Source organism: Eptesicus fuscus, chromosome 13 (genome assembly GCF_027574615.1).
Source record: "Eptesicus fuscus isolate TK198812 chromosome 13, DD_ASM_mEF_20220401, whole genome shotgun sequence".
Taxonomy (NCBI): Eukaryota; Metazoa; Chordata; class Mammalia; order Chiroptera; family Vespertilionidae; genus Eptesicus; species Eptesicus fuscus.
In genome coordinates, this window is record NC_072485.1 from 40,457,983 (window position 1) to 40,477,018 (window position 19,036).

A 19,036-nucleotide genomic window follows, 5' to 3' on the forward strand; every position below is an offset into this window, starting at 1 on the left:
CTCATGTTCTCCCCTCACCACAGCCTACAGAGAGCAGCCAGGAACTGGCAGGGACCCCTACCATGGCATAACAGAGCTGATGGAGATTTAGTCCAGCCCCACCTTGTCAAGGGGAGGGAACTGCAGCCCTGGTGAGGCACTGTGGCAGGGCTGGGACTCAACCCCACCACCATGTCACTCACCCAAGACTGGCCCCTTGCTCCGCTGACTGCCTCTGCTGTGATTTGCACAACCCCGTACATACGTGGCTTTCTCCTTAATCTGGCCCAGAATCCTTCCAGGATTCCTTCAGAGCATAAAATCCTCTCCCCATAAGGGCTCTGGAGACCCCTTTCCTGAGAACGGAAGGCAGAGGCATGTCTGGCATGAGACCTGGCCCATGTTGCATGCTGGGAGTTTTACAGAGCCCGTGGGAATCTCCGCCCAGGGGGTTTCCTTAGTGGGAATGCTGAGGAGGCTTTGCCAGGATGGTGGGGTTGGCAGGGTGTCTCAGAATGGGGCTGCTTCAGAGACATCAGGGAACTTGTTCTAATGTAGATTCCCAGACCCCAACCCAGACCTGAACGGGACCTCTGGGGCCGCAGGCTGAGAGTCCACTCCGTGATCCTGAGCTCTCCCTGACGCCTGAGACTGGGCAGTGGAACAGGCACAGGTGTCAGGCGGATCTGGGCTCCGATCCCAGCTCCATCTCTCAGCCTTGACTGGCTGAACCCTCAACGCCTCCGGATCCTTGGTAACGAAGTGGGAATAACCATAGCAACTACATACCTTAGAGCAGTGGTTCTCAACCTTCCTAAGGCCGCGACCCTTTAATACCGTTCCTCATGTTGTGGTGACCCCCAACCATAAAATTATTTTCGTTGCTACTTCATAACTGTAATTTTGCTACTGTTAATGAATCATAATGTAAATATCTGTGTTTTCCGATGGTCTTAGGCGACCCCTGTGAAAGGGTCATTCGACCCCCAAAGGGGTCGCGACCCACAGGTTGAGAACCGCTGCCTTAGAGTCTTATAAAGGGACTGGATTTTTCAGTGCCTAGGAAGCCCTCAGCTTGGTGTCTTGTGCAGGAAGCACTCAGCAAGCATTAATGGCACCCTTACCCCAGGCCAGTGGTCGGCAAACTCATTAGTCAACAGAGCCAAATATCAACAGTACAATGATTGAAATTTCTTTTGAGAGCCAAATTTTTTAAACAACTTCTTCTAACGCCACTTCTTCAAAATAGACTCGCCCAGGCCGTGGTATTTTGTGGAAGAGCCACACGCAAGGGGCCAAAGAGCCGCACGTGGCTCCCGAGCCGCAGTTTGCCGACCACGGCCCCAGGCCATGTGGACTAGACCATCCCATCCCTCCAGTGCCCCAGCAGAGCTGGCGGAGGAGGGTTCTGCTCTCAGCCTCTTCCACCCGCCAGGACAGAGGTCTGCTGGCTGCTGGGGTTCCTCACGTATCCGGAGGCTGGAGCAAAGGGGGAGGGAGGTGGGGAGCACTGGTCTCAGGGCAGCCCTTACCTGTGCCCACCGTTGTAGCCTCCCTGCCCCCACCCCAGTTTGACCATTGGAAGTTCTAAAGCCCCCCCCAGAAGGTGTGGCTTTTGACCTGAGTCCATGCCTATCCACTCTGCCTCCCGTGGGTGGCTCAGGACTGCCTCTGGAATATGCCCCAGCTTCACCCGGGGCCACTGCTCTTTTTGGTTTGTTTTTTTTTTGTTGTTAATCCTCACCTGAAGATACTTTTTTCCATTGGTTTTTCAGAGAGAGTGGATGGAAGGAAAGGAAGGGGTGGGGAGAGAGGGAGAGAGACACATCAACCGGTTGCCTCCCTCACGTGCCCGGACCAGAGGCAGGGAGCGAACCCGCAACCGAGGTACGTGCCCTTGACCGGGAATTGATCCTGCAACACTTCGGTGCAGGCTGATGCTCTAACCACTTAGCACACCAGCCAGGGTGGAGACACTGTTCTTTTTTTGTTGTTATTAATCCTCACCCGAGGATATTTTTCCATTGATTTTTAGGAAGAGTGGAAGAGAGAGGGAAAGACAGAGAGAAACATCGATGTGAGAGAGACACATTGATTGGTTGGTTGCTTCCTGCACGAGCCCCGACCAGGGCCTGGGCCGGGGAGGAACCTGCAACCAAGGTATGTGCCCTTGACCGGAATCAAACCCAGAACCCTTTGATCCGCAGGCTGATGCTCTATCCACTGAGCAAACTGGCTAGGGCCGGAGCCACTGTTCTATTTTTTTAAAATACATTTTTATTGATTTCAGAGAGGAAGGGAGTGGGAGAGAGAGAAACATCAGTAATGAGAGAGAATCACTGATTGACTGCCTCCTGCATGCCCCCCACTGGGGACCAAGCCCGCAACCCAGGCCCTTGACTGGAATCGAACCTGGGACCCTTCAGTCCACAGGCCAACGCTCTATCCACTGAGCCAAACCGGCCAGGGCTGGAGCCACTGTTCTTGATCACGTTCAGGCTCCAGCACCTTTCCCTGTACCATTCCCACCACCTGCTCACTGGTCTCGAGCCTTCCATCTCTCCCTTCCAGTCCAAATGTCCGTACCAGCATGCTCTGCAGGGAGGTGTGCTAGTGTCACTCCTCAGCTCCAAATCACCAGCCACTCTTCACTCGCTAGATTCAGTATAGCCCTGGCATTGGAGGCCCCCCACTTAAGGCTGCTGTGGGCACCTCCGATTTTATTTCCCATTTCTCCCCTTCAGCAAGTGGGGTTCCTTGGTCAACTGGTCCTCCGTGGGCCTTTCGAGCCCTGGGCCGTCCCTGTGCCAGGCTGCACAGAGGAGGAGGATAGTCAGCCCTGTCCCTGTCTTTGGGGTCCTCCATCGGGGGAGGAACCACTGCAGTTAATGAGCTAATCCTTCAAGAAAGTATGGTATGGGACCAGGAGTAGCTGGGGACAAAGGAAGTTCAGAGTGTTCCCTGCCAGGCCGGCACATCACACACGTGCCTTGGAGTCACATAGCCCTGTGCACCTGTGACCTCAGATGGTCATTCCACCTGTCTGGGCCTCAGTTAGTAACTCTGAAAGTGGAGCAAAAACACCTAACTTGTAGGGATCTTCTTTTAGAGCTTGGGTAACCCCCAAAAGATTGTGAATAAGGGACACTCCAACAACCAGTAAGAGACACCAGAGAGCACAGCCCCCAAGGGCCTCCCAGCTCTGCGGCTCATGCCCTCACATTCCCAGGCTAAGGTTCCCAGAAGCCCAGCACAGGCCCAAGGAAGGGACGGGCAGGGCGTCACTGGTGCTTAAGGGAAGAGAGGCTAACAGAATGCTCGCATGGGGGGAGGTCTCTGCGGTTGCCATCCAGCCCCAGGCCGAGGAGCCAGAGCCTCCCTGCTGGGGACCGAGCCAGCCCTGGCAGCTGCTGGTCTTCTGTAGGGCAAAGGGGAGTGTGAAAGGAGGCAGTGGGGGGATGGTGTTCCCCACCATGACGTCCATACTGTCCCCTCAGCCAGGCTCAGCTGTGCGGACACAGGACCTCTGCACCATCCTCCCAAGAAACCAGATCCTTCTTGGACCCTGTCCGGAAGGCAACGCAGAAAGGCAGGTAGACGGGCTGTGGGAGGAGCAGCTGTGAGAAGAGCACTGCGGAGGAAGCCAACCTGCAGAGGCCTCAGCCTCTTGGGGGCCGGTTTTTTTCACCTACCAAACTGGGCAGCTGCCCACCAGCCTTTGAATGCCCTCACCATAAAGGCAAGATCATGGATCTCCATCCCACCACACCCACCGGGCCCCTGAGTGGAATGGGGAAGGGAGCCTAATGCCATCACAAGAACCTGGCTGGAGTTCTGTGAATTTGAGCCAGTCTCTTTCCATCTTAAGCCTCCATTTTCTCATCTGTAAAATGGACTTACATGGTGTCCTTCCTTCTTTCCAGGACTATGTTGAGCCTAGTAGAGCAGAGGGAACCAGGCTCTGACACTAGCGGCTGGTAACGCTGAGCCAGCGTGTCTCTGAGCCTCGGTTTGCTCATCCAAAGTAGGGAAAGGAAGGGAAAGCTCCCTTTCGGAGAAGTTATGAGAATTCCATGCCACAGTATGTAAAGCTCACTGCGAGGTCCTCACGGCCCAGCAGCCTTTCCCTCCTCCCACCCTCAGCCAGGCCGCACACTCTCACACAGCTCGTGCCCTTTCCTGCACCTCGCGCACTCCTCCAGTTGAACAATCTCTGCCCACCTTTCAAGGCCTAATTCATGCAACCCTCCAGCTACCCCCCATGAAGTTGTTCTAATTCTACCTCACACACAAGAGAGAGGGTCTCCCTCCTTTGAGCCCCTTCTGAATGGCTCCTTCCTCTGACATTGGTCCAGCCCATCTTGCACTACAGTTACTTGTAGGCACGTCTAATGCCCCTGCGAGACTCCTTGAGAGCTCCTGTGGGCAGGTCACACTCACTGTCACTCAGGACCACCTGGGGAGCGCTGAGTACAGAACCTGGCACGAGGTGGATCTTACGGAGGGGCCCACAGGCCAAGGCAAGATCTTTGGACTTTGTTCTCAATGATGGAGGGGGCCATATTGGACAGTTTTATAACAGGGAGTGACATGATCGGACTTACGTATGCTTGGATGCCAGGTTAGATCCCCGCCTAGAAAATCTCTTGCCCCATCTGCTGTCCTGGCCAAACATTCCAGAATCCACACACACGTCCCATTACAGCTCATTAAAATGCATACAACCATTATATGGAAACTGTACCTCAAATTTTTTTTTTAATTTTTTAATAAAAATAAAGTTTTAAATGCAACTTCATCCTGGGAAAGGTCAAAAGAGATAAGTCAGCCTGGCCAGCGTGGCTCAGTGGTTGAGCATCAATCTATGAACCAGGAGGTCATGGTTCGATTCCCAGTCGGGGCACATGCCCAGGTTGTGGGTTCGATCCCCAATGTAGGGCGTGCAGAAGGCAGCCAATCAATTATTCTCTCATCGTTGATGTTTATATCTCTCTCTCCCTCTCCCTTCCTCTCTCAAATCAATTTTTTTTAATTTTTAAGAGATAAGGCAAAGTCATGTGGCCAGTTTTTCTAAGCCAAATCCACACAGCTGAACGTGGAATGCCCAGGCTTTTCACTCAGAAAGCCCCTCTTGGTGCTGAGCCAGGCAGCACTGGTTCCATCTGCCTCCGCCGGCCTCTCTCCGCAGCCTCCTCCCTGCACTAAAGCCCAGGGCTGCAGAGCGGCCTCTCTCCTCGGACCTGAACTGGGCCCTCAAGGGACTGGAAGAAACCTCCGGGACCATGGTTGGACTAAAGCCTTCAGAGATGCCTCCGACGACAGCTGTGAAGTTCCTGGGGGCGGGCATGGCGGCCTGCTTTGCTGACCTCCTCACCTTTCCACTGGACACAGCCAAGGTCCGCCTGCAGGTAGGTGCCCCTTGGCCGAGGGTCATTGTTCGCATCAAAGGAAGGGCTGAGGTCTCTACCGCGGCGCCTGGACCGCCTCCCAACAAGCTCTTCCCCACACAGGACCCTGAGAAGGCCACTCCCTCCCCTGCTTCCCACCCTGCCTTGCTGCCTCCCCATCACCATTGCCCAAGACCAAAAAAATCTTATTCCTTGGCATGACGTGACAGGACCCTTCAAGGCCTAGCCCTGTTTTGTAAGCCGTAAAGAGTGAAGTGAGCCGAAACCGGTTTGGCTCAGTGGATAGAGCGTCGGCCTGCAGACGCAAGGGTCCCAGGTTCGATTCCGGTCAAGGGCATGTACCTTGGTTGCGGGCACATCCCCAGTAGGGGGTGTGCAAGAGGCAGCTGATCGATGTTTCTCTCTCATCGATGTTTCTAACTCTCTATCCCTCTCTGTAAAAAATCAATAAAATATATATATTTTTAAAAAAGAGTGAAGTGAAAGTAAGGAGTTACTGGGTGACCTTGAGCAAGCCACTGACCACTTCGGTGGGAAAACCAATCTGCCCTCCCTTTGCTCAGAGAAGCAGATGCCGCGCTGTGAGCTGTGAGCTGCGGCACAAGCCTCAGTCACTCTCCCTGGGAGGTGACAGCTTGGTCATGCTCGTTCTCCAAGTCCAGCCCCAGGCAGGTGCCTCTGAACACAGCCCAGCTGCCCCCCACCACCCAGCTTCTCACACCTCTGCGGGGGTGTCCCTCAGATCCAGGGGGAGAACCAGGCATCCCAGGCGGCCCGGAGCGTCCAGTACCGCGGAGTGCTGGGCACCATCCTGACCATGGTGCGCACCGAGGGTCTCCGCAGCCCCTACAGCGGGCTGGTCGCCGGCCTGCAGCGCCAGATGAGCTTCGCCTCCATCCGCATCGGCCTCTATGACTCTGTCAAGCAGTTCTATACCCCCAAAGGATCAGACCGTGAGTGCCCAGGACCCCGGGGACACCAGGGCATGGGTCCAGAGACCAGGGCAGTGCAGACTCAGAGGCAGGGCTGGGGTGTGGGGAGCTGGTAACAGACGCTCTTGAGGAGACTCAGAGTCCCTTAAAGAAAGCTCCAGCCGAAACCGGTTTGGCTCAGTGGATAGAGCGTTGGCCTGCAGACTGAAAGGTCCCAGGTTCGATTCCGGTCAAGGGCATGTACCTTGGTTGCGGGCACATCCCCAGTAGGGGGTGTGCAAGAGGCAGCTGATCGATGTTTCTCTTTCATCAATGTTTCTAACTCTCTATCCCTCTCTCTTCCTCTCTGTAAAAAATGAATAAAATATATATTAAAAAAAAGAAAGCTCCAGAACTTGCCCTGACTGGTTTGGCTCAGTGGATAGAGCATCGGCCTGCAGACTCAAGGGTCCCAGGTTCGATTCCGGTCAGGGGCATGTACCTTGGTTGTGGGCACATCCCCAGTGGGGGGTGTGCAGGAGGCAGCTGATCGATGTTTCTCTCTCATCGATGTTTCTAACTCTCTATCCCTCCTCTCCCTTCCTCTCTGTAAAAAATCAATAAAATGTTTAAAAAAAGAAAGAAAGCTCCAGAACTCTGACCCAGGAGAAGAGGCAGGCCTCAGGCAGGGGAGAATGGCATCAGGCCCAGAGAGGTGTCAGGTGATGGGACACTGGCCCACTCTCTCCCTCCTCCTCCCCAGACTCCAGCATCATCACCCGGATTTTGGCGGGCTGCACCACAGGGGCCATGGCGGTAACGTGTGCCCAGCCCACGGATGTGGTGAAGGTCCGATTTCAGGCCAACAAGCACTTTGGGCCTGGCGGCAGCAAGAAGTACAGCGGGACCATGGATGCCTACAGGACCATCGCGAGGGAGGAGGGGCTCAGGGGCCTGTGGAAAGGTAAGTCTGGACTCCAGTCTCAGGGGGCCTTTGGCAGAGCTTTTCCTACCCTCGGGCTGGGGCAGAGAACTGAGCGACGAGGGAACTCCCGGCAGAGTGTATTCCAGTGATTCTGAAAGAGCATCCTACCTAAAAGACCTCCTGACCTACCACAGTGCTCCCAACTCAGCTCAGTCTGCCGACCCTCCAGGAGCGCAGGCTATTGAGAGGGAGACAGGAGTGACCAGAGACACCTTCCACACCCGCACAGGGGAGATGAGCCGTGTCAAGGGGCAGCCGGAGCGCGGAGCAGGGTGTGCTAGGTTCACAAGAGATGCAGGCCCCGAGGCAGGAGAGGCCATGTGGGCTCTGGAGGGAAGGTGACGCTTAAGCTGGGCCTCAAAGGCTCAGCAGGCTCTGAGTGTGCGGAGATTGCAGGGCGGACCTTCCAAGCAAACGCTGAAGAGAGGTGTCTGCAGGGCGTGGAGAAGAAGCAGAGGCAGCTGCGAGGAGTGGGGTACAGGAGATGCTGTGAAGAGGGAGCTTCCTTGGGAGCATGGCTTTAGGGGTCCCTACGTGTCTAAATGGTGGCAACGCCGACAAATGCTGGCGTCTCTCCCACCTGCAGACCGGGGTCCCATGAATCCTTCAGAAGAAACAGTGACCCAGTGAAGGTTAAGAGCAGGACGGACACCTGGGTCAGAGCCCGGGCCTTGCACTCCCTTGCGCTGTGCCCTCCTGGAGCCTGGCCCTCCTCTGAGAAACCAGGGGGTTGGTCTTGATGCTCTCCTGGACCCTGCCATCACTGCACGCTGTCACTGTCGCAAGAGCCCACCTTCCCCTTCCAAAGGAAGACCTCCTCTCCTAGCTTAGACAAGTCTCAGGGAGGTATATGTACATTTTGATAGATTTTGCAGATTACCCTCCAAAATGTTGCCCAAACAAACACAAGTGGGCCTCTCTGTTTTCTGCCTCGAAGGAGGACATGGATAATCTGAGAGTTGTTACCACTACGTTATGTGTAATCTGCTCAGCGGAGGTGGATGGGCTCTCTGAGACCACTGGAAGGGGCCACCATGCCCCCCAAACTGGGGTCTGTGGCCTTGCAGCCAGGGGTCCACTTCTCCTACTCCCCACTTATCAGCCCATACTCCCTTTCCAACAGGAACTTTCCCCAACATCACAAGGAATGCCATCGTCAACTGTGCTGAGATGGTGACCTATGACATCATCAAGGAGAAGCTGCTGGACTATCACCTGCTCACCGGTGAGGCCCTGGGCTCCAGGCAGACAGCCCTCCCACAGCAGGGAGGGAACCTGGAACTCCACATAGTGGGCACCACCCAGAGGCCACCGGGCTTTAGAAGGATCATTGAGGAGCAGTGCCCAGTACATCACTGAGACGAGTAGGAAGAAGCCCTGAACGGGAAGCCAGGACCTGGCTTCCAGCCCAGCACCACTTCTCACCGTGTGTCTTTAAGTGGGGTCACCTACTCCGACTCCAGTTTCCTCAGACAAGGTGGTTGGGCTGGATGACCTTCCAACTGTGGGACGGCTCAGTTCTATCTTGCCAGTCCTTCCCAGGGGCTCCACCCAGGGCAGCGAGAGATGGAAAGCACCACCCTTCTGCTCAAGGAGTTCACCGTTTAATTGGGGACATGCGATAAGCACACATGGAACAGAAAGCAAGTGCTCCTCCCGTCTCACAGCCCCGTCTTTGCTCTTCCCTTCCCTGCCACAGACAACTTCCCCTGCCACTTTGTCTCTGCCTTCGGAGCCGGTTTCTGTGCCACAGTGGTGGCCTCCCCAGTGGACGTGGTGAAGACCCGGTATATGAACTCGCTCCCAGGCCAATACCGCAGCCCCCTGGACTGTATGCTGAAGATGGTGGCCCGGGAGGGTGCCTCAGCCTTCTATAAGGGGTGAGCCTACCCCTCCCGCCTCCATCTCCCTTCCAGAAGAGTTGGCTTGCTCTCTCTCCCTCCTTCCCTTTTCCCTCCCCTTTTCTCCTTCCCTTTCCTTCCTCCTTCCATTTCCTTCTTCCTTCCTTCTTTTCTTTTCTTTCTTCCTTCTTTTTTTTTCTTTCTTCCTTTCATGAATAATATGCCTACCATGGGTCCCTCTGGGATGCAGTGGTGAACAGTACAGTTGTTTATGCCACAAAGGAGAGTATCAAGAACTATGGAAGTTGGCGGGAGGGGGGGGAGATGAGCCAAATTCAATTTGAGAAAAGGGAGTCTAGGCATAGGTCAAGTGCTGTCCCCAAATTCACTGGGCCAGGAAGGAGGGAAAGGTGGTTAGTAATCCTGAGAATTTTCCCAACCCAACTGCCACCGATGGCACCTGAAGGGCCCAAAGTATGTATGTCACATTTTCTTGCTTCTGTGTCTTGGCATTTACCATTCCCTCTGCGTAGAATGCCTTTCCCATGCCATCTATACGCCCTAAATATATTTTTAATAATGTTTGTTTTTCAATTATAGTTGATGTACAATATTATATTAGTTTCAGGTGTACAACCTAGTGATTAGACATTTATATAACTTATGAAGTAATCACCCTGATAAGTCTAGTACCCACCTGGCAACATATATAGTTATTAGAATATTACTGACTATATTCCCTATGCTATACTTTACATCCCCATGGCTATTCTGTAACTACCAATTTATACTCCTTAATCTCGTCACCTTTTTTAAAAATATTTTTTTTATTGATTTCAGAGAGGAATGGAGGGGGAGAGGGAGATAGAAACATCAATGATGTGAGAGAATCATTGATCAGCTGCCTCCTGAACACCCCACATTGGAGATTGAGCCTGCAACCTGGGCATGTGCCCTGACCGGGAATCGAACCGTGATCTCTTGGTTCATAGGTCGACGCTCAACCACTGAGCCACACTGGTCGGCCAATCCCTTCGTCTTTTTTACCCATCCCCTCAACATCCTCTGGCAACAGTCAAAATGTCTTTCAAGACTAGTTCACAAGCCACCTCCTCCCGATACTCTCAAGTACCCTGTGAGCTTCAGCAATACTTCCCTGATACCGTGTGTATGGTATTTACCACCTCCTACTCTGTGTTACGGTGTTTGTAAGTTTAAATTATCCTCCATGCTAGAATGCAAGCTCATGGGAGCCAAGGACGAGTGGCTGGTACATCTCTCATCTCCCGGAGTCCCAAGCACAAAGTGTTGTTCACATTTACTGAGGAAGAGACTCATAAATATCAAGTCACTTGTCCAAGATCACAAAATCTAAATGGCAGAGCCACAGCTCGAACCCAAACCATCAGATTTCACCCAACATGTTCATTGTGGTGCTAAGCTCTTTTCTTCGCCCTCTCACCTCGCACCACTGATGAGAACTTTCTGGAGCCCAGTGTTAGACTGGACTCAGTAAGCAAGCAGGTTCTAACTCCTGGGAATGGCATCTTCCGTCTGTGTTTCCACTGACCGTCTGTTCTCTCCCTGTAAGTGCCTCTCTCATTACAATCTTAAGCCGTAGCCACTTGTCTCCGTTTGTTACTTTACTTGGGAAACATTTGCTTTGCATCTCATGGGTGCGGAGCTGGTGCTGTGCTTCCCCAAAGAGCAGCAGACCAGCAGGTGCCATCTATTGAGCATTTTCTGATACTGGCCCTGGGCTGTGTGCTGTGCATAACTCATTGGATCCTCACAACAACTCTGTGAGGCAGATACCGTTACTGTGCTTTCCTCCTTTTACAGATAAGGAAGCTGATGCTCGGAAAGATGAACTCAACTGAGATCATGACTCTAAAAACTGGTAGAGCTAGGATTTAAACCCAGGTCTGACTCCAGAGTTCTCGTTCATTGCCTCAGGACGATGCTCCCTACGAGGAACCTGGGCTGAGGGTTCAGGAGAGGCCTTGGCATGAGGTTATGATGACCAAGCCAATTCCTACAGAGCCATTAGCGACCAGCCAGGCAAGGACATTCCAAACAGAAGGAGCAACATGGGCAAGGGCGTGGAAATAAGGGTCTGGCAGGAGCAGAGAGGACCAGGAGGGGATCAGCAAAGAGAGGCTGAGGAGGAGGGCAGGGCCAAGTCACAGACTCCTCCCTGAGTCTGAAGCGAAGCTGAGGTGGGGACAGGACAGGCAGGCTCTCCGGAGATGAGCTGAGCTTGGTGGTACACTGTCTTTGCCCGGCGGTATCCCAGCTTCTCGGTGCCCCAGCAGGCACCTCCTCAGGGGTGAACATTCAGGATGTGAGCCCAGAATCACCCAGCAGCAGAGGGAGTCGTGTGGCTATAAAAGAGCTACTTACCTCCCTGGGTGGCAGATTCTGAAAAAGACAACTGGCCATAATCGGCTCTCTTATAGAACTGTGAGAATAACTGCCTGATATAGTAACCTGGCTAAAAATGCTAGTTTCCTTTCCTTTCCTTCTGCCTGAATTCCTTCAGCAGAGAAGAAAAAGACTGAACAGATCTTAGAAAATGTTCATGACTAACACAAGTCTCAGTCGTTGGCACTGACGCTGTGATGGGGAAAGCACAGATTTCTTTCCACTCTGCCTTACGTTTTGGTTGTTTTTCTCATCAGATTTACACCCTCCTTTTTGCGACTGGGAATCTGGAACGTGGTGATGTTTGTAACCTATGAGCAGCTGAAACGGGCCTTGATGAATGTCCAGATGCTACGGGAATCTCCGTTTTGAATAGGTCAGGCCACTTGGATGCAACTGGAACAAAATCAGTTAAGAATGGAATAAAGCAGTGGGTCCACGCACACAGGGCACAGACCCACACATGTTTACAGAGCTGTTTACTTGCTGATGACTCAAGAAACAGAAGGAGAAGAGGAGGAAGGAGTCTGGTCTTCAGTGCGCTGTCTTCTTTTTTTCTTCTTCTTTTTTTCCCCTCTTTCTTTTTTTTCAGTGTGTTGTCTTAATAACGTTTATGTTTTGCACTGATAAGATAGCAAATAAATTATATTAATTTTTGAAACCCATTAGGTTGGATGCCTAACATTTAGGCAAGAAAAAAATAAACCAAACAGATCCATTTGGATAAATTGGAAGGCTGTAAACTGGAAAATCTGATTAGACAATGAAAGAAAAGACTGCAAGCATTGGACGGGAGTGGCACATGATAACTTGGCAATTGGCTAAGGAACCTGGAGGACATTGCCAAAGCAACATACAGCTCGTGCTTGCAGCCTTTGGTTAACCGTCTGTGTAATGTGTCTGCTATATAGAATCCATTGGGATTCTAGGAAACATGAGGAAAAAAGAGAGGAAACCTGGAATTTGTACCAAAAGAGCACTGCTGGGCCAGTGTGGGGCTGAGACTCGTAATCGGTCCCTAACAACACTGGGGATTCCAGAGGACAGCCTCAGTCTCCTTCCCTGCGAAATGGGAGTGAAAATCCCATCCCTGTTACCTCATCAGGTTATCATGAGGACCAAGTGGGAGACTGGACAGAAAAGCACTTTATAAAAGCAAACGTTCTGGACAACTGTACATATAAGGACAAGGCCTCGGTAAAGATTTTGTCAGGACAGTGAGGGAGTGCCAGGGAAGTTCTTAAAAGACGGTTGATTAGAGGTCCCGCCACATGAACCAGGGCCGGGAGTAACAGAGGATGACATACAGCCGCGGGCCCCCACTCCCATGCAGCCCCCATTCCCTGGCTGTCCTGGGAAGCATCTTGAAGAGGGTGGGGCTTGGGGGGAAAGAGATAAATGGTGGCGTTGAGAGCCTGAAGTAGCAGGACTCAGAATTTTTAGAAAATTATTATGACTTAATAAAGGAATTCACCTTGGGTGTCAGAAAGAAAACAGCCACTTTTCTGCCTTCTCTTTCTTGGACAGAATTTGACTTTCTCACTTCAGGCTTCCTGTTTGTAAGGGCTGGGCAAGATCTGGCCCCACACGCCCACACTGCCTTCTCTGCTCTCCTGCAGGCTGCTTGCTCTGCCTTTTAGAGCTTCGGCTCCGCCTTCTGTCAAGGGCAGGATTGAACCAGATGACCTCCTTCTGGCTTCAAGACCAGACATCTTTCAGGCTGACACTGGGGGCCCAGAATGTTTTTCTGCTTCTTAGCAGCCTGTGTGGCTCTGATGGCAGAACTGGGTTCAAACCTCGCCCCACCCCCACCTTACTAGCAGCCTAACCACCAGGAATCCTGGCACCTCCGTGTCCTACCAGAGAAATGGGAACAATCCCACCTCACAGGAATGTTCAGCAAAGTCATCCCTCCTTCCCCACACTGACTCCTCTACACCTGGGAGAAAGTGAATGCCCACTTACACTCAGCACTTTCCTAAATTTAAATTGCAATTTGAGATCACCTACATATATAAACTGGAAAATTCAAACAAAAGCAAAAAGATAAAAATTATCAATTTAATGTCTGGTTTGGCTTTCAATTAAAATTCCTGTTTAAAATGTTCTCTTACTGCCCTGGGTGGGTTGCTCTGTCGGTAGAGCACCCCAATATGCCAAGGTTTCAGGTTTGATCCCCAGTCAGGGCACATACAAGAATCAACCAATGAATGCATAAATAAATGGAACAACAAATCTGTGGGGTTTTTTCCCTCTCTCTCTTTCTTCTCTCTCCTGTCCTCTCGCTATAAAATCAACCAGTCAATAAAATAAAATTTCATCTTACTTTTGACTTGACATGTGCAATTACGTGTGTGTGTGTGTGTGTGTGTGTGTGTAAATGTTTTTTGTAGGGGTGATAAGAGGAGCTGGCTGGGCAAATTGAGGAAGAGGGTTCCAGGAAAAGAGAACAGGCAGTACACAGGCCCGATAAGATTGAGCTTGGCATGTTCAAAGAACAGAAAGAAGGCCCATTGGGCTGGTGTAAAGTGAATGAGAAGATGAATGTGAGAGCATTCGTTTATTCATTCATCAGATAATGTAAGAGTTGTGCCAAAGGCTGAGAAGTCAGAGGACAGCCAATTATTGGGAAATTTGACAGAGAAAGAAAGGAGGGGAAAAAATGTATGTTTTAAAAGGAGTAGGCAAAAAGGAAAAAAAAACGGCGGGGGCGGGGGGAGTAAGCAAGTCCTGCAGGTTCAATTCACACACACACACACACACACACACACACACACACTCATACACACACACACACTCATACACACACTCACACACACACTCACACACACACATACACACACACACACTCACACACACACACACACACACACACACACACACACACACTCACACACACACACTCACACACACACTCACACACACACACTCAGACACACACACACACACACACTCACACACACTCACACACACACACTCACACACACACACACACACACACACACACACACTCACACACACACAAGAAGTAAGGAAAGATTGAAGATGAGGGAGAAAGACTGCAGAATCAAGGTCCTAGAGAAAACGGAAGAGCACAGAATAATGGATATAGGTGGGATGAAACACTCTAGAAAGGATATGAGAAACCTAGAAATAAAAGAGTCATACAGGAAAATTTTTGAAATGGAGAGAAGCAAAATGAAGGCATTCTCCAATCCTTCCAATGAAATTGAGGAATGGTCAAATATAAGAGTACGTTAGTCGGCCTGGAGAATTATTTATGAGGGATTTTAAAAGCTCTTTTTTCTTCTTAAAATATAATCTAATGAAGAAACTTAAATCCTCTGATGCACCCCTGACACTGTTCTCTGTTCTCTCCCATAAAGCAGCGCAGGCATTCTAAAGCCCACAGCTGTCCCAGGGCCCTCCCACCACAGACAGGGAGTCCCACATCGGGCACAGCCACCCAGAGAGCAAGCTGCCAGCTACGTGCCACAGGGGCTTGGAAATTCACAGAGAAGATATGCAAAGCAGGTTGTTCTCTACATTTCCAAAATCAGTGATGATACAGAAATATAACTTAAACATGTCAAGAAAGATTAATGCAAATACTTTGAGGAACTATTATAGTCAATATTATTTCTTGCTGTACCTTTAAAGGGCTTAAGGACAACACCATTTTTTTATATTACAGAGGACATTGTGAACAGTAAGAAGATTTATGCTTCACTGCCCAGTTTTCCTAGGGCTGAGTTCTAAGTTTCCTTGGCATAAAAAGGTAGGAGTACATTGATATTATACATCAGTCTAGATCATCAAATTTTTTTTTTTAATTTGAAGAATGGTCACATTGTGTACTAATAATGCCAGTGGAAACTGCCATAGAGGCACGGTGGGTGGTGCAGGCTGGTCAGATAATGACATAAAAATACACAGAAACATACTGTAGATAAGATCACCAATTTAGGCCCTCAACTCTCTAGATCACTAGAGATTATAATGTGATACATAGTTTATATAACAAACTTTTTATTTTAATGTATCACTATCTCATGACAATTTTATTCTCTTTAAGATTTTGTAAGGAGTTGAATGCAAGATGACTAGATGATGAAACTTTCAAACTCTATATTCTTTTCAATAGTTGAGCATACTAATGTTGCAGAGCTTGCAAATGTCCTTGAGATAGACTTTCCCTTGTTAATAAAGGTATGCCTATGTATTGCTAATTGGGCTTTGCCAATAAGAAGACAGGGCCCTGCCCTGGCTGAGTGGCTCAGTTGGTTGGAGCGTGGTCCCATACACCAAAAGGTTGCGGGTTCAATCCCCAATTGGGGCACACGTACAGGAAGCAACCGATCTCTCTCTCTCTCTCTCTCTCTCTCATCAATAAAAACATATCCTCAAGTGAGAAAGAAGAAAAAGGAGGAGGAGGAGGAGGAGGAGGAGGAGGAGGAGGAGGAGGAGAAAAGACAGGGCCCTGCCTGGGTAGCTCAGTTGGTTAGAGGGTTGTCTTGATATACCAAAGCTGTGGGTTTGCTCTCCTGGTGAGGGCACATACAGGAAACAACCAATGAGTGCATAAATAAGTGGAACAACAAATCAATGTTTCTCTCTCTTTCTCTCTCTCTCTCCCTCTCCCCCTTTCCCCTGCCTCTAAAAATAATAAATAAAAATAAAAATATTTTAAAAGGAGGGACAGTAACAATGTAGATCAACTTCATTCACAATGATAGAATGTTTAATCTGTAAACAGATTTAAATGTACTTTGGATCCACAAAAGATACTCTTATCACAGGAAGGGAAGGAAAGCAGGAGTCCTGAACAAGAAGCTTTGTCAGCTCTGATACTGATAAAAATAGTCAAGATCCAGCTGACACAGCCAGTATAAGCAATTTGGGTCTGTCTATAGGATACACAAAGCTTATTGATTTCCTATTTGATTCAACTCTTAACTTTTTAATGATGGAAAATCTTTCACCAAAAGTTGGCAAATTCTCATGTAAGTCTCTGGGACAGCTTCCTTACAAAACTAGGAAAAGTTCAAAACACTGGTGAAGAAGTGCAGAGATATCTTGACCAGGCACTTACTTAGAAATACAATACTGTCTTTCTGGATTAATAATGATATAGTCACACAACTGCATAGCAAGAACAATCCAATTATGATTTCCCTCTGAATTTCTTACACTGTGGAAGCCTTCTTGATCGATCTGGACCCTGCGACTTATAGCAGAGTTCTAAACAAAAATTAGATGTTGCTTGTTTCCATGGCTCCTCTCCCTAATGAATTCAGCCCATCAGCAATAGTACTCCCCAGAATATTAGACCAGTTATCCAGAAGTCACTGCCCAGAAATCAGCTCCTCTTTTATTGTACTGTCCAAAACTACAAAACTTCAAAAGCCATCAGATATATTTCAGGGTTATTATTGAGCATTAATGTTTTTGGAGTCATAATCCTGAAGTAATTCCTACTTTAAATTAGCTCAGGTATTGAATGATGGGATGAGAAAAACCTTTTCCATTTGATAAAACAGAGCTACAAATAGAGTTTGCTTGTGTCAATATTTATGTTCATAAGCATTACAAATATCAAAGAACGTCCAGCTGGAGTGGCTCAGCAGCTGAGCATGGATCTATGAACCACGAGGTCACGGTTCAATTCCCAGTCAGGGCACCTGCCTGAGTTGCAGGCTCAATCCTCAGTAGGGGGCCTGCAGGAGGCAGCCAATTGATAATTCTCATCATTGATGTTTCTATCTCTCTCTCTCTCCCCTGCCTTCCTCTCTGAAATCAATAACAATATATTTTTAAAAACAAAAATACAAATATCAAGGAACAAAGTGGGCTTGTAGGGGTTTCTATAAATATGTCCCCATGTCTACCCTTCTGGTCAACATGCAAAATGAAAACTTGGTGGCACTTCTTGGTGAGAAAGGAGAACCTTATTTAACTTCTAGGTCAGAGCAAACGAAAGTACAGAATCGTCAGAAATAGTCATTGAGGAAGCAACTGAGGAGTCAACAATAAGACAGAACTCTGATGTTGCCACAACAGAAGCTAACTGGTTTCCTCTGAGCTGTTTCTCATTTAATTCAGAGTTGTTTAGTTGTTCAGCTCTGAATTAAATGAGAAAACTTGTAAGAAAACTGCTACACACAACCTTTGAAGAAAAGCCTTCAAAAACTGACATTTCAGTAGGAAACTCTCTCTACATGTCCTTGACTTTGTTCCCTCATTTAGGAAGGTGCGCCTACACTGGACATTCACAGGGAGGCCAGCCTTTTCAAGTTTGCTTTACTATCTGATGCTGGTCTAGCTTTTGCACTTGAGTGCAGGACCATCAGGGGATGGGAGACCCCACAGAAATAATTTTTTTAACTTGACTTCTCCGTTTCCACTTTGCCTCTGCTTCTACCAAGGCCATGTGCTCAGGTGTTTTTTCTTTCCTATGTGAGTGAAAAAAGGGCTATGTAATAAACCTGACAACGGAGCGGGGGAGGGGGTGTAATATGGCAGGTCTGACAAGCTCAGTGACCAAAAGTAACCACACAGGATGGTCTGATCACAAATTCCTAACTGGGCAGGTCACAGCAGGTAATGTCCCAGGCCTGTAGCAAGGGTTAACATTTACCTTAAAAGTGAGCCAGGACCATGCTTTTTATCCAGTTAGGATAACATACCATTGAAATGTCAGAGTAATTTTCTTTTCCAGATCCCCTCAAAGGCACAACCACAGGCACCAGAACATAAAACCACCAGAGCAGGAGACCACAGAACCCCTCGCGGTTATCTTGTTCCCGCATACCATCTCTGTGGGCTGTAAATGTTCATTATTAACTCTCCTGTACCCACCAAAGTAAAATAAGTATGTTTCTCTGTTTTGCTTTTTAACCAATCCTAGAGATTTTTCTGCTTTACTTTCTCCCACCTCCTTAACCTATCACTAGATTTCAGGTATCTTCCTTTTCTCCTGATCCTAACTGCATAAAAGGAACTACAAAACTGCCATTCTCCAGAGCATGTTTTCAATCCGTTGAGAGCTTGCTTCCAGGCACCTCCTATAAAACTTAGTTCAAATAAACACCTATAAAACTTTTCTATAGGTTTCAACGTTCTTTCCTGGACACTTGCTGTAATTATCCATCCCCATTCCAGCCAGGCAGGAGAGGGCAGTTGGGGGTGACCAGGCCAGAAGGGGAGACAGTTAGGGGCAATGGGGCCTGCAGGGGAGCAGTTAGGCGTCATCAGGCGGGCAGGGGAGTGGTTAGGGGGTGATCAGGCTGGCAGGGGAGTGGTAAGGGGGTGATCAGGCTGGCAGGCAGAAGCGGTTAGGGGCAATCAGGAAGGCAGGCAGGTGAGCAGTTGGGAGCCAGCAGTCCTGGATTGTGAGAGGGATCCCAGACTGGAGAGGGTGCAGGCTGGGCTGAGGGACACCCCCCACACACACACCGTGCACGAATTTCGCGCACCGGGCCTCTAGTT

The 19,036-nt window shown here is 49.5% G+C and overlaps 1 protein-coding gene and 1 pseudogene across 2 annotated transcripts; both read left to right on the forward strand.

Annotated features, from left to right (window-relative positions):
- The first annotated feature begins 1,849 nt into the window (after positions 1–1,849).
- Positions 1,850–12,213, forward strand: UCP3 (uncoupling protein 3). 2 transcript variants are annotated; one of them, XM_054724892.1, is made up of 7 exons: positions 1,850–1,866; positions 5,168–5,387; positions 6,130–6,340; positions 7,062–7,262; positions 8,407–8,508; positions 8,983–9,163; positions 11,806–12,213. In XM_054724892.1, the coding sequence occupies exons 2-7, from the start codon at positions 5,262–5,264 to the stop codon at positions 11,918–11,920; spliced, it is 936 nt and encodes a 311-aa protein (XP_054580867.1). In that variant the 5' UTR covers positions 1,850–1,866; positions 5,168–5,261; the 3' UTR covers positions 11,921–12,213. The 2 variants fall into 2 exon arrangements, with proteins under 2 accessions (XP_054580867.1, XP_054580866.1); XM_054724891.1 differs by having other exon boundaries at positions 1,860–1,866; positions 5,126–5,387.
- A 2,380-nt stretch (positions 12,214–14,593) lies between these two features.
- LOC114234578 (protein FAM91A1-like) lies at positions 14,594–17,179 on the forward strand (annotated as a pseudogene).
- Positions 17,180–19,036: the final 1,857 nt, after the last annotated feature.